This window comes from Stegodyphus dumicola, chromosome 6, assembly GCF_044657685.1.
Source record: "Stegodyphus dumicola isolate Sdum_Otavi_A_Nest chromosome 6, ASM4465768v1".
Lineage (NCBI taxonomy): Eukaryota > Metazoa > Arthropoda > Arachnida > Araneae > Eresidae > Stegodyphus > Stegodyphus dumicola.
This window is the reverse complement of record NC_140773.1, coordinates 48,974,116-48,988,913: the sequence shown is the minus strand read 5'-3', so window position 1 is coordinate 48,988,913 and position 14,798 is coordinate 48,974,116. Positions and strand designations below refer to the sequence as shown.

Below are 14,798 nucleotides of genomic sequence, written 5' to 3'. Positions count from 1 at the left end.
AACTTGCCCATATCTTGGATTCTAGTTGAGCTATTTTTACAATTCAAACGCTGTTGCCCTCAGAATGGAAAGATCTACAATTCTAGACATAAACACTTCATTGCAAAACATATGGCCACAAATTTTACTAAACGCACAATGTTGGAAAAGAAAGTGCAATTAAAAAGGATATAAATATTTAGAACATCGCACTCTTCTTAAAGGTGCTAATTGAATCCTTTTTACGTATATTATTTGTGGGTTTGACACACGTATTTTATCTCCTTTTTTAAAACCTATCAAACTCTTTATTGCACATTGTAACTATTACACACTGATTTAGAGAGCTGTGGAAAATTATAGTTTCACTAATGACTCCATGAATCCAGAAAGTTTGGGAACCATTGGTACAGATGGTTACACGGAAAGTTTAAGAGTTTCGTAGTATTAATATAAAAGCAAATATTTCTAGTAAATTCTGATATAAAATACAATAAATTTAAAAGCAACAGTAAATAAGAAACAAACAACATAAATAATATTACTTTTTATTCATTTTGAATTCAATAAAAATAAACTTTCAAACTGAAATCGTATTTTGCACAGTATATATTGGTACTCAAAGTACAGAGAATAAAAACAGAAACACGAAACTGTAACGTTGTACTAGAAGTGTGAAGATGCATTTAATCTCAATACAAGTAAAAAAACAAATGGAATTTAAAAAAAAAATGAAAACTTTGTACAGCACTTAATATATACAAGTAAAACTATAAACAGAAACTATACATTTGTATCTTCAGATATGATCCTAAACACGTGCAAGTACTGGCGGATCTAAGATGTACTTTTAACTCGCTTATAACAGCAAACAGTTCAGGGGGAAAAATAGCGACTAGATGCGTTTAGAAGCAATAGTTACAGGTGCTTCAAAATTAAGCAAAACGAAATTCGGTAGTTCTCAAAATAGCTACCAGTTTTATTTGATAAAACTGTTAATAAATATATTCATTTACAAAGCAAAATAAGTTTTTAAAAATTAAAATAATCATTGATTTCTCATTACCTATGTAATATGTGTGATATTTGAATATCGTGTGAATTTTTTCATTACGTTAGCTTGTTATATTTAGCGTTATAAATAAGGCTTCTGAACGTCATATTTGTGATTACTAATCTATATTTTAATTGCTAAAAGAATTTTAACTATTCGAAACATAAAAAGCAAACTCAAGTAACTATTTCTAGAATTTGATTATATTATTTCAGACAATTTGTTTTTTAAAGTAAAAGATATTAACTGATTTCGCGTTATTTAAGTAAGCATACTTGAAAATTAATGCAACCACCTTGGCGTAATTTGATGATCTTTTACAGAAGAAAATGGAGGATGATGCAAGTCAATATTCATTTTCAATACTAAAAATTTACTTACTACAATATATAAACATTATTACAAATATTTTAACATTCTAACTAGGTATTCATTCCGAAAATCAATCAGTTAACCTACTCGAGAGCTGATTTTTATTTTGTCCTCATGGAAATTTTATGGCAATTGCTTTAACAAGAAATTCAAAACAATTGTTACAGAAGAAAATGGAGGATGATGCAAGTCAATATTCATTTTCAATACTAAAAATTTACTTACTACAATATATAAACATTATTACAAATATTTTAACATTCTAACTAGGTATTCATTCCGAAAATCAATCAGTTAACCTACTCGAGAGCTGATTTTTATTTTGTCCTCATGGAAATTTTATGGCAATTGCTTTAACAAGAAATTCAAAACAATTGTTCTCTTCAGCGATTTTGCAGCAAAATATTTATACTTGCAGAAATGATACCGCGATTACTTCCACAGGCGTTATCTTAAAATTGAGTTTAAGGCATAAATTATCACGATTTGTCTACAAAAACGTTGGAATTTAGGATACAACCAAAAGACCGCCATACGGAAAATGGCGATGTTGCGTGAATGATATATCGTTAAGAATACGACTGCCAGAGTTTGGCACCTTCTGAAAATTTGGCGACTTTTACTAAGGTGGTTGCGATAATACATATATAGCTAAATAAGTTTTAAAAATGAAATAAAAAATTTAGTAGAACATTTTAAAAATGTGATGCAAATTAATTGCCTAGGCTCTAACACTATTTAAGAATTTATTTTACTCAGCATCATTTAATGTTTTAAGGATATCTCCGCAACTGTTTGTGTTGTTATCCCCCCCCCCAATTAGAAATTACTATTCCAATTAGAAATCAAGATAATCCAGAACTGCTATTCTATTTCGATAAAGAATACTTTACCAGATAATTAAAATGGAATTGTCAAGCTACCAAAAATTTCAGGAATTTGGAGAAGGATCTGGTCACAGTTGATACACGAATTCTATTTTGGAAGCTCTAGGATACCAAAAACTCAAAGCAAATTTTGCTTTTCTTGAATCAGAATCTTATTATTACAGTGGAATAAAGAGGTTATCTGTATAAAGGTACTAAAACTATTGTTATTTCCCATGGATAATCATGTTTACATTAATAAGAAAACCTCAAAATGAGTGTTTCCGAAAAATAAAATACAGCATTAGCTAAATACAATAGAATACTGATTTTTTGGTTTTTGCTACTTTTAAAAATATTCTAAGAATACATATCTTAACAGTTAAAAAGGATATACATTTACTTTCATTAATTAAAGAGGGAAAATTGAATAGATTTCAAATTAGCAGTGAAATATATTTACAGTATAGTATTTATTTCACACTGTTTAATACATAAATACAGCAGAACACATTAAAACAATTTGCCAAGAAGTTTTCTTTAAAGTATACATTCTGGGTTGTTCGTTCACAATTTCATAAACTCTTCTTTATCATCTTAAGATTTTTCACCCCATTTTAGATACTTATTGGTACTTACGTACTATCTCAACGACCGTGAAACTATCGCCAAACAGTATGATTTAGAGTCTATCATGAATAAGCATGACGTAACAACACTCATAACATGTGCACTTTCGTTTGATGTAGTACCGACTGCTTCTCAATAAACCACCAAACGAGGATATACATTAGCTGCTGCTGATTTATTTCTCCTCTCGCATTTAAAAAAAAAAAAAAAAAAAAAAAAAAAAAATTAAAACTTTGGATTTGGCGCTTCTACATAACAGCAAGCAGTTTCTAAGTTATGAGATTCTACTATAAAAATAATACTAATAATATGTGTAGTAATGGACACGATAGGGTCAACTGAACATGACCGACAAAACAGTAATAGTTTATCTGCAAGAAGTTTGTATTTACAGCATTTTAAGCAGAGCTTCCGGTCAGACTGGACAGTCTAACAAAGTAGCGGAAATCGACAAAAGTATATTTACGAAGCGCAAAAAAGAGGCAGTTGAACATTCACTATTTATTAAATAAAGAAATCAGAGTTGCTTCACAATTTCGGAGGAATGATTGGTGCAACTTTGGCGACATCATTGTTTGATGTTAACCAACTTTCACGGTCGACGGGATAATTCGTAATCACATATTTATTTGTTCTACTTTAGCCGTTTTTATCATGTATACGACAAAACAAATTTGGTTTCATTTCATATAAATCTCGATATGGCATTCCTATATGCATTTGCTTGAGAAAGACTTAAAGCTTTCTAGCAAATATCTGAAACAGATTTATAAAATAAATCATAAAAATGCTTCAGTTTTCCTCAGCCGTACGAAATCTGAAAACAAACACTACTTCAAGTAAAAAAAATTAAACCACTCTATCATTAGAACCGCCAACATGAAATACAAGCTGCAAAAGACAATGGTAATGATTACCACAATCAACGAAAAAAAGTTCTGCAATATCCTAATGCTAGATGTCCATCAGACTAGTGCGGGCAGTTCTATGGCTCGCTGAGAAGATGAACTCAACCCTAACTGGCTGAGGGTAAAAGTAATTAAATATCCTTCATCATATAATGCTATGTGTCCATCACACTAGTGTAGACAGTTCTATGGCTCTTTGAGAAGATGGATCTAACCCTAATTGGCTAAGCCTACTCTGCTGAAGTTCTTTGCACGCTCTGGTCTTCTCCCATTGCCATAGGTAGACATTGTGGACACTGGCGACTCCGCAGAAGACGATGCCAAGCCCGATGACAACACTAGTGGCCATGGCAGGTATCTCATTGAAGTGGATGAAGGTAAACAGAATTACGCCTGAAAAAAAGAATAATTGCAATTAGATCCACATCTTGGGAAGCGAAAGACGGCAACAGTTATATCTTTATGTTCATTCTTATGCCCAATAATTTATATCTGTGTACTGAATACTTGAAACTAATGCAAATGCTGTCAGAAATTTTGAATTTTACCCAATGACGAAGACACAAAGGACATATGAAATTTAAAGAATGTATTCTTTTAATGCATAGCAGAAAATAATATTAAAATATTTACAAAATATCAAAACGAGATGATGTGTGACATTTGTAAGATTTTAGTTTAACTACTTATTTTATCATCCTTTATTCCTCTTTCTCAACTCACTCCAGAAATTTGTGAATTTGGTACGTACAGTTGGACTATGAAAACTAAAATGAGCATGGGCAAAAATACTTATTCGTCGCTCTGCCCGATTTCTTCGCAAAATGGTATAGGTGATTGTGATTCGAAAGGGAGAGATATCAAAAATAGATGTAAAAATAGAAACCGGGTTTATTTTCCATTTAGCCGAAAATCTAAAAATACCCCGGAAAGAACGCCTGCGTTCAGAAAATATTGTTTTTCAAACAGAAGTTTTAGCTGTTAAAAAAGGCAAAATTGAAATTAATAATGAATGCATTAATAATTAAAAATTTAATTAATGATTAGAAATTGCAATTAATAATGAATACAGTCATTGCATGATTCAGTTTGATGCTGAATCATGCAAGTTTGATGATGTTTTTTCGCTACGTGCAGTTGAGAACTTCTAACACCCTTTTCCATTAGCATAACAAATCTTTCACCTCCTCTAAGAAAATGGCCAAATTTAAAATTACGCTTGGTTGGATGAAACCACAGACACGGAATGTGGGAAACGAAGATGCCGAGTCCTTCGCTAAAGACGAAGCTAGTACACCCGATTCCAAAGTTATTAACTGAAAATAGTCAAAGTCATACCTTAAAAAAAATTAAATTTAGCAGAACAAATGGAACTCTGTTCTCCAAAGCAAGAAAACGTATTAGCTAATTAATGTAATGAACGGAAAAAGACGTCTTATTAAACCAATTCATCAACCTCATTTAAACCAATTCATATCTGGATACAGCCCTTTCTCTACCTGTTAATATGGGCGAAATATCTCTTTCTCAGATAACTGTGTTTGCGGAGAAAGACGCACACCAAGAGCACTTGCCTCTTCCCTCGTCATTAATACAAGCACATCGCAGTATTAGACCAATTATGAACGAACTCAAGTTTTGAAAACATATCATAAACAATCTAAAATTTCATCACAAAATCAACAATATTGTCAATATCTTTCGGAGCAAGACCAAGATATTCGCAAGCAATAACTGTGATGAAGCAGTCTTTATTTAGTGTACACACCCTTATAAATAATAACTGCGTGAAAATGTTTTGGACAAATAGCGCAGAGCCTCAATAGGATACTTCACTGGATCAACAACATCGGGCGGAACACTAACTTATTACCATACGCTGAAGTCCTGATGTACCGTTTGCTTATTCCTGTCCTGTCCTTATCAGTGAGGTTTTTTAAGCGACAATCCTACTTGGCAAGTCTTTTGGCGGAATATCAGCCAAGGTTGTGTTAACGGTAGTCAAACCCTACGCAAGAAGACGCAAAGGGCAATAAGGATATATTCTCCCTTGGTTTGGCTTCCATCTAGAGGATTCACCTTCTAGGATCTTAAAGTCATCATACTATTTAGATATTATTTTATTGAAAGGGTGGCAGTCAAAATGGGCTGTGCGCTTGCCCACGTTATTAAATAAACCTGCAATGAATATCATTAAGTATTATATTGCATATTATTACATAAATCCGTAATCAATATTGCAAGGTTGTAGAAGCAGATCAGTTTGTAGCTATTTCTCCAGCTAATTGAGTTTCCTGTAACACGTTCTAGATCCTTGTAAAAGTCCTAGTCTTCATTCTTATTAAAGAAAGCAGTGGCAGCTAGCCATCGAAGTGGCACCAGGTCTGTAAGCCATTAAAAGTGTATTTCAGATATTGAGGACAATTGTACTTTGCTAAAAAAAATATTCTTGCATGTACAGCTTCAACAAGTTCCAAGTTTTTTATGAATCACAACCAAATGATGATACGGCAAAAATAATATATATTGCTAAAAATATAAAAGATATAACACGAAAATTAAGAGCCTTTATAAAGTCTTCAATTGCTTTCGTAAATACGACTCATTATTATTAATAAAATAGAACTTTAAGTAGAAGCACCACTGATATCGTAGAAATGTTTTAGTAATTCTAATAAATGCAATCACACTCTATACTTAATGAGCCTGTATCTTAATAATCACATCAAATATTTTCAAATCTTAGTTATGTAATACTCATTCAGAATGCGCATTTCTAAAATTAATTAGCATCAAATAAAATTTTGATATATGGTTTTAAATTTTATGTTAAGTTCTCTGATCGCAGATAATAATGTTGTTTGAAAAATAAAAAAAAATAAAAAATATTCTGCATTAATATAATTAAAATTTCAGTTATTCCAGAATTTCATTCAATTACGAATTTATAAATCGTATTTTATTAAGAAAACAATTCCATACCTAAATTTATAAATAAAAACACAAATATATTCGAAAGCATATTCTGTTGCAAGAGAAAGTAACATATTCATTTTCCAAGTCATGAAGAGAAGGATGCTGAAAGTTTTGAATTCTAAATTTTTTATGCAGTTTAGAAATCGAACATGACGGTAAAAGGAAATGCAATTTCTAAGTATTGTATTCAAATTTATTGCATCCCCACAGACTTCTGCTTTTGTGCGATATTGAAATGAACATCAGAGCGTAGCCTTGCAAAACTCTTTAGGGATACACAAGCGAGTTGCGAAAACGTGATTTAAAAGGGAAAGAGGAAATTTTGACCGCTTGGGAAATGGACATAGCCTTCTACTTCCCGGTTTGTTGTTGATAAAACTGAACGGACCGTTCGGAATGAAATTTCACATCCTACTGAAAATTTGCCATGGTTTCATTGAGTACTCCTTATTCAAAGATAATCTGTTTAAAATTCGTCCATCTATTGTTATCTTTAACGTTCTTATCTTTGTTTTATCTCTCCCTTAATCAGGCAAAGAAGGAAAGTCAACAATTCTAGACTTAAAAGGCGTAAATTTATTTTAATAGTAGGAAATAACACCTACAATAAAAGGTCATCTACGATTACAAATGATTTTGGTCTTCTGTGGAAGGGCGTATTTGACATCGTTTTTTCAATATCGAAGTTCTCATTTTGAGAAGTGGTTGTGTTAAGAAGGTTCCAACCAGTGTTAAGAAGGTTCCAACCAATTTTCGACAAATTTTTAAAATATTTTTCTCATCAGATTTTAAAACACTCACTGTTAATTATAAGATACTTCTCCCGCCTTCTTAGCATGCTTTCGTGGTGTAGTGGTAAGCACGCTCGACGCGTATTTGAGAGGTCCGTGGTTCGAGTCCCGGCGATGGCATTGCTCCTTTTCCCCATTTGCTGTTTCAAAAAACAGTGGCGCCCGAACTAAAAAAGGTGGTGGATGATGATTCTCCCCCACCGGAATTTGGCGACTGGTTCCCCTAATCCCCAGTCGCCCTTTAAAAGGGGGGGGGGTATATAAGGTATTTCTCTCGCCTTCTTAACATGCCTTCGTGATGTAGTGGTCAGTACTCTCGATGCGTATTCGAGAGGTCCGTGGTTCGAGTCCCGGCGGGGGCATTGCTTTTTTTCACATCTCCTGTTTAAAAAAAAATGTAATGTCTCTACAAATTCACCATTTATTACTTTTTGTGTTTTTTGGGGAAAAAAGCTTAGTGAAGAATTAAAAGATATAATTTTAGAGCTCTTTAAACCCTAAGTCGTAGTGCTGGGCCTATATGGATCAGAACGTAATCAGGCCTTTACTTTTACTGCAGCGTACAACTAAAACACTAGCTGGATAAGCTCATATCCCAATAGTGCTGTCACAAACTCTTGCGAAGCCCTTTAGAATTAATTACATAACAAAACGAACTCTTCAGTTACATCGGAAATATAACTCACGCTAAAAAGGGTGAAAATATGTATTTATGAAAAAACATATATTTTGAGAAATAAAGTTGTTTTAGCAGAGTTTTAGATAATACCGAAAAGCAGAGTCAACTGAAAAAATTATTTTTTGCCGGCAATTTTAATAAGGAATTCGAAACATTATAGATTAAAAATAATTGCATCATAATAGGTATTGCATTAAAAATGATCGTGGGGGAGGACTAGTCTGAAGTATTCTAAGTCTACTGCTCCAACCTGGAAAGGGGGAACTAGTCCCAAGACACAAAAAAGAGTGAAAATAAGAACCTATTTGTTTCTGTAATTTTCTCTTTAATACTTTTGAAAAGGGTAAAAAATCATAAGATTTATATTATCCCAATATAATTAAAAAGAAAAACTTTTAATAAATTTTCTTTAACAGTGTATGCATACAATAGTAGTTAAGCTAAATAAGAAGAATACAGTGAAACTATGGATCACGAATACTGCACATCGCGAACAGTACGCTTCATGAATTAATTTACCAGTACAAGAAATGTATTGGATCACGAACGTTTCTCAAGTTGTTAACACTCAGGTCGGCACAAATGATTTTCAAATGCGGTTTGAAAGTAACTTACGCTACAGGATTAACAGGGATCTTTTCAAACATCCTTTTAATAACTTAACTCTCATAAACAAAGCCTGGTAGCAAGTGACTTAGAGGACCATGAATTCGGTTTCGGTTTATTTTTGATTATGACATAGCATTCAACAGCTGTTTGCCTAAGGGTAAGGATGACGCCGTGGGGAAATTTCTAAGGGAAACTGGCTCCGCCCATGCAGGCTGTCCGTTCGCCTGGAATCGAACACAAGTCGAAATTACAATGTTCAGCTACTTTAGCGCTCGGCCGCTGTAGGAGGGGCGTCTGACTATGAACTCGGCCTGGAGTAAATAACGACGAGGAGTTACTAGAGCAGCGGTTTCAAATTAAAACTGCATGCGAGCCGAATGTACTATATCTGCAAACAGCCGACGGGTCCAGAATTGTTTTAAAGCAAAATGAAAAATTTTTACCACTAATTAATTAAATTTTATATTTCGCTCACTAAATATTTATCGACACGCACATAAACAATGTTAATAATAATGCAAAGGGAAGAAGAAAATCTGATTTAAATTTATTTTCTATTTGAAAGCTAAAGTCTTGGAAGACACTTTTGCACGTTACACTTTGTAATTCAGATATATTGATAACTAAATATTAAACTTCCAGACTGTTCTTTCTTTCAAAGAACTTTTGTATTTTAAATAATCATTAAATAACTTACTTTAATTTGAATTAAAAAGAAGCAAATTATGAAGATTTTCTACGTTTTTAGAGAAAAATTACCATATGGGACAACACTTGAGAGAATAAATAATGGCAACGTAGTCCCTCGGTCTTTTATTTATTAGATTTTTCTTCGGCATATAATTTAACTTAACAGCTGTTTTAAATTTACACACTTCTGTTTGAGTGTAAATTATTATAAATTTCGTATTAATGTATTCAATTTCTTTATGACAGCTGTGCACTAGAGAAAAATTATTAGAAATTATCTTCACTAAGGATTGTAAATATTCATCGGCGGCCAATGGAATCTAATTTTCAACCGCGAAAAATACTATTTACAAACAAATGTACTCCCAAAGAAATCAATTATTCTTAGTGAAAAAAATTCGTAATGGAGCTTATTTATCTTTTGAAAAGTATGAATGAAAGAAATGCATGTATTCAAATCTTCGAATAAGATTTATATCATATTGTAAATTATTTAGCTCAATGTGTAGCTTTCCCGGTTTCACGTTAGTTTTTAATAATAACGAAAAACTAGACTTCAAATATTTAAAATCTTAAAATTTTCGCTGCAGCGTATTTATAACAAATACATATTTGAAATGTTTTCACGGGTCGCATAAAATTGCTTCGGGGGTCTCAAGCAGTCCACGACGGGGTGCCAGTTTGATACCACTGTACTAGAGAACCATAAAAGTAAACTCTAGAAGACCTAACTTCAGAAGCAGTAATTAAAGCCGCTTGTGAAAGAAATATCTTTAGAGGAACTGAGGAGGGAAATAAAGATGATCCTAGTTCTTCGACTGGAGAAAAGTTTGCAAAAGGGACACGATGCAAAATATTCTCTTAACAGTATCACCCTGATAGAGTAGTTAGTAAGTTACAATACACGCATTTTTAATGACCATGCCATGTCTTAATTTAAACATTTAAAAACTCAGATATTAACAAATGACTTAGGAAAAATATTGAAGGAAACGAAGATCCAGTGATTCTAAAGCAGAGCTGAGTGGCGCTGTGAGACAAAGAAAAGATGAAAGATATTTCAAGAAGATAGGTAGGTACCTGATGTTTTTATGGACAATAAATTCTCGTCCAAAGAAAAATATTTCTACCTCATCACTTTCCATTTCAGTTGTACACTCCCCTTCGTACAAGTATACTACAATTAAATTAAGTTTCTGCCCATTTTATCTGTTTAATACTGTGTTTATCTTTTTTGCTTCAGACTTAATAATTTCCATTATTTTTCAGTTATAAACTTGTATAGTACACAAGGTACTGTTGTAAAATTTAAGTAAGTAATCATCGGTGGTCGAAGAAGGAATTTAACAATTTTACATTAATTTCTATGGGAAAAGCAATTTCAGCTTACGAAATTTTCGGATGATGAACGGCCATCGAAAAAGAATTGGATTCGTATGCAAAGGTTTCATTGTATATTTCCTTCGAATACAAACTTTATAAATGATAATGTTAAGCTTATTTAACTAATTAAAAATAGTTTAGAGAGATCCTCTTTTAAGCGCCAGCAGTGCTATTATTCTCGGTCGTCACTTTTTTCCCGGTATCGCTTTTCAAATAAAAGGAATCTGCCATTAAATGTATAAATTTTTAAAGAAATAATATAGCGAATATGAAACAAATTTAACAATACAAATAAAAGACTATTTCCCCAAATGTTATCCCCATGTATTACTTTAAAAAATAATATCGCGAATATAAAAAATATATGGCAATATCGGAAATTGTAAAGATGTGCTGTTTTTAAATATTTTGTGATTTTGCTGTTGAATTTTATGTGGCGTACGTGTGAGGAAAGTTATGCTTAACAATGAAGTTAAAAAAAAAACTGAGTAAATTATCCTGTTAAGAAAATTGAACACTGATATGATGAACTGAGAAAAAGCTAAAAAATAGAAAATCTATGGCAACACTTACGAGACTTCTAAGAATATGACGTTTTTAAAAGTTTTGTGATTTTGCTGTTAAATTTAACGTGGTGTAAGTGCGAAAAATAGGCGATGTTTAATAATAAATAAATAAATAATAATAATAAAAAAAAGAAATAAAAAGATAAAAAGTGTTGCACTAGCAGGAGTGAGTCCAGGAGCAGATTGGTAAACTGAGAGCTCAGAAAGAGCATAAAAATTTAACAAGTTCTTTGATATGATGTTAAAATTTGAATCTTTTCAGATTATTTCCTTTTCTTTTCTTTAAATCTATGTGTTGTTTAATAACGTAACGTACAACTTTCATTTGCATATAAAGTCTCATTCAGATAAAGTTATCATTTTATAAATAAAGACAGAGAGATAGAGAAAAGAAGAAGAAAAAAAAATCTCTCTCTGTATATATATATATATATATAAATAATAAGAAGGTAACAGATACTTACCAGTGAAAAACAGCGGTATAGAGAGGAAGAAACCACCAATGGCCAAAATACGAGTATGCGAGCTTCTTTTCAGAAATTTGTGAGTTCTGTTGAAGAAACAAAAAGTATTTTAAATTATAAATCATACACATACCTCTTTTTATCAGTTTAAAGTGAATCATTAATAGAAATTAATTTTTATTAATGCGATTTTTTAAAATAATTCTTTAACAGTAACTTACAGATAAAAAATAATTTTGGTAATTAAAATCAAGAGTTCCTATGCCCAAACAAATTCGACTAATGGAGCACTCGCCTCGGGAGCCGGCCCTACAAGGGATCCATCTAACAGTAAGTAGCGTTCTTACCTTTCTCCGACTGTACGGTCACTATGTTATCGGTCTCAGTAACGCAGTCTGCATTTCTTTATATACAGTTTCAATTATTTTGAAATATCAGTTGGTATTTTGATAATGCTTCGGTGCGTATTTATATTTCGTTATTCATAGGCATACTTTTTATTTGTTTAATAGAGGATTATATTGAATTATTTCTGTTCTGTTATATGCCATGAGCTGCATCATAATTTTAAAGATTTTTTGTTTTGATAGCTTCACGCTTAGGATATATCTGATATCTTCTGGTGTGATAGCCTACATGATTCTGCAGTGGTTTTGGGATCGTCTCTTTCTCCTATATGCTCCTATATCTGTTTCGCTTAGGTTACGAGCAAAACAGTATGTAGAAAAAAAAACATGGCCCTTTATGAATAGATTTATCGAGAAATTATATGAGATGTGGTCATAAGGGATTTCTACATTTTACATACTCTTCTTCCTTCTTATGCTTCCTTCCATTCGTTTTTCAAGATTTCAAGTGCTATTTTACTTAAAGACTTCTTGAAATGTATCCTTAGCAGTAGTATTTCCGTTGTAGGCAATGATTCATTCTGTGCTGCTTCTTTGGCAAGAATATCTGCTTTTTTCATTTCACATTTGTCCAGAATGGTACCCATTTTATTACTATTTTAGTATTGGCTTTTTTCAGTGCTAAATCACGAATCTTTAGTACAATTGGAGATTTATTTCTGTTATCTGCGATTGATTGAACCGCTGCCTGACTGTCCGACAAATTAGTAATTAAGTTGACGTTCCGTTGTGTTGCGAAAATAATTGCTCGTTTTATAGCTGTCAGCTCTCAGATGATAGGAAACATCATCCCATCATCAAATCCATCGATAGTAATCCTTACACATATTATTTTTGTAGTAACATTTCTTTTCTCTCTTTACCTGTGCAACGAAACCTAGCAAATCTTCCTCAAAGAACATCTAAAAAGATCAAGAAAGGAACTTAACAACAATACGCTGGATAGCCCAAACGAATACTGAAGAACGAATTAAATAACGAATACTGAAAAATTTCTAAACGAATTATTAGCACGAACCCACCTCGTCTCTACTATTAAATAATGAAAAATCTGTATAAATTGTTACGAATTTTGTACATAGATAGGTAATTTTAGAGCAATTATATGTGAAATTGTTGTATTTTTCTGTGTAATTTAACTTGAAAAATCGCGCGAGAGAAGCTATGCCAGAAAAATAACAAAACAGGGGCAAGTTTGTTTAACATCGAGGAAACGGGTATCTCTGTAATTTGGCGAAATATCACCAAGCTGGCAGCGATTTTGGCAACTAATTTTCGTCTCCAAATTTGGAGAGAAATCGTCAAGTCGCCAAGCTTGGCGACCATTTGGCGAAATTTTGGTCCGGTCTCTGTACCACCGTAATAAGTATTGCAAGTGAATAAATGCAATTAATTGATTGTATTAGCTTAACCGTAATTCGACTCTCATATTGCTTTCCAGTAATTTAAAGAAGCAGAGTGTGCTCGAAATATCTTGGCGGCCGGGTGAAAACTATATAAGGCCAGTGAGAGCATTTGCTCTTAGTTGCTGTTGCTAGCTGTTAGGTCAGCGTGAGTTCTCCTGTTTAGCTTCGTTCTTTCGTCTTTAGATTTGCATTGCTTTGTGTTTAACGTTCATAGTGGTTTAAAGTATAACTACTGATTGTGATATTATGAAGAATTGTACGAGTGTTCTTGTGGAAAGTTCCAGATATCTGAAGTGTTTCATTCGATAAAATAAAACTTATTAACCTATCATCGGAGCTCTGTGAATTCCATCTATTATGAACCCGTACGGCACGCAGCAATATGTATGTATGCATGTATGTTCCTCTCACTGTGGAAAACGCCAGCATCTAGAATCGCCACTTACTAAATACACGTAATTCCGATACTGAACTCTCTGATGAACTCGATACTGAATATTTGAACAAGTGCACATCGAAGCCGGAATTTTGAATTCCGAATATGGTTTTAATTTATTTCATACTTTGTCGAATTTAACTTCTGAATAAAAACTCAGCCGTTTAAAAGCTTTGTGTTACCACTCGGCAAAGATAAGAAGGTATTTAGGTTTCAGCAATAGCGATTTAAAAGAAATAAGTTGCCACTGGGAAAAACGCAATATTTTCGCTTTCAAATTTAGTCACAGTCTGGAAAAATGGCGACACCTAAGAGCCATCAAATTTTCAACGCACATACTTCTCCGAACAAGTATGTGCTTCTCGAAGCCCGAATTTTGAATTTCGAATTTACTTTTTATTTATTTAATATTTTCCGTGAATTTAAGGAATTTCTGATTAGTAAACTCGGCGATTAAAAAGCAACGAGCTGCCATCTTGCAAAATATACGATATTTGTCTCAACACAGTAGAATGGTGTTATACCTGAGTGCCTGTGCTCGAAGAACTATTTCTGTGGAACAAAAGTTGTCATTATTGCAAC

At 32.7% G+C, this 14,798-nt stretch overlaps 1 protein-coding gene across 1 annotated transcript in view; it reads right to left on the bottom strand.

Annotated features, from left to right (window-relative positions):
• Positions 1-511: 511 nt before the first annotated feature.
• The window catches only part of LOC118198951 (uncharacterized), a 212,922-nt gene continuing 198,635 nt past the window's right edge, over positions 512-14,798 (bottom strand). The window contains exons 3-4 of the mRNA XM_085818294.1: positions 11,968-12,053; positions 512-4,202 (exon numbers count right to left, since the gene is read on the bottom strand). Coding sequence (XP_085674420.1) covers positions 3,976-4,202; positions 11,968-12,053 — 313 coding nt within the window. The 3' untranslated portion in view covers positions 512-3,975. The remainder of the gene's footprint in view (positions 4,203-11,967; positions 12,054-14,798) is intronic.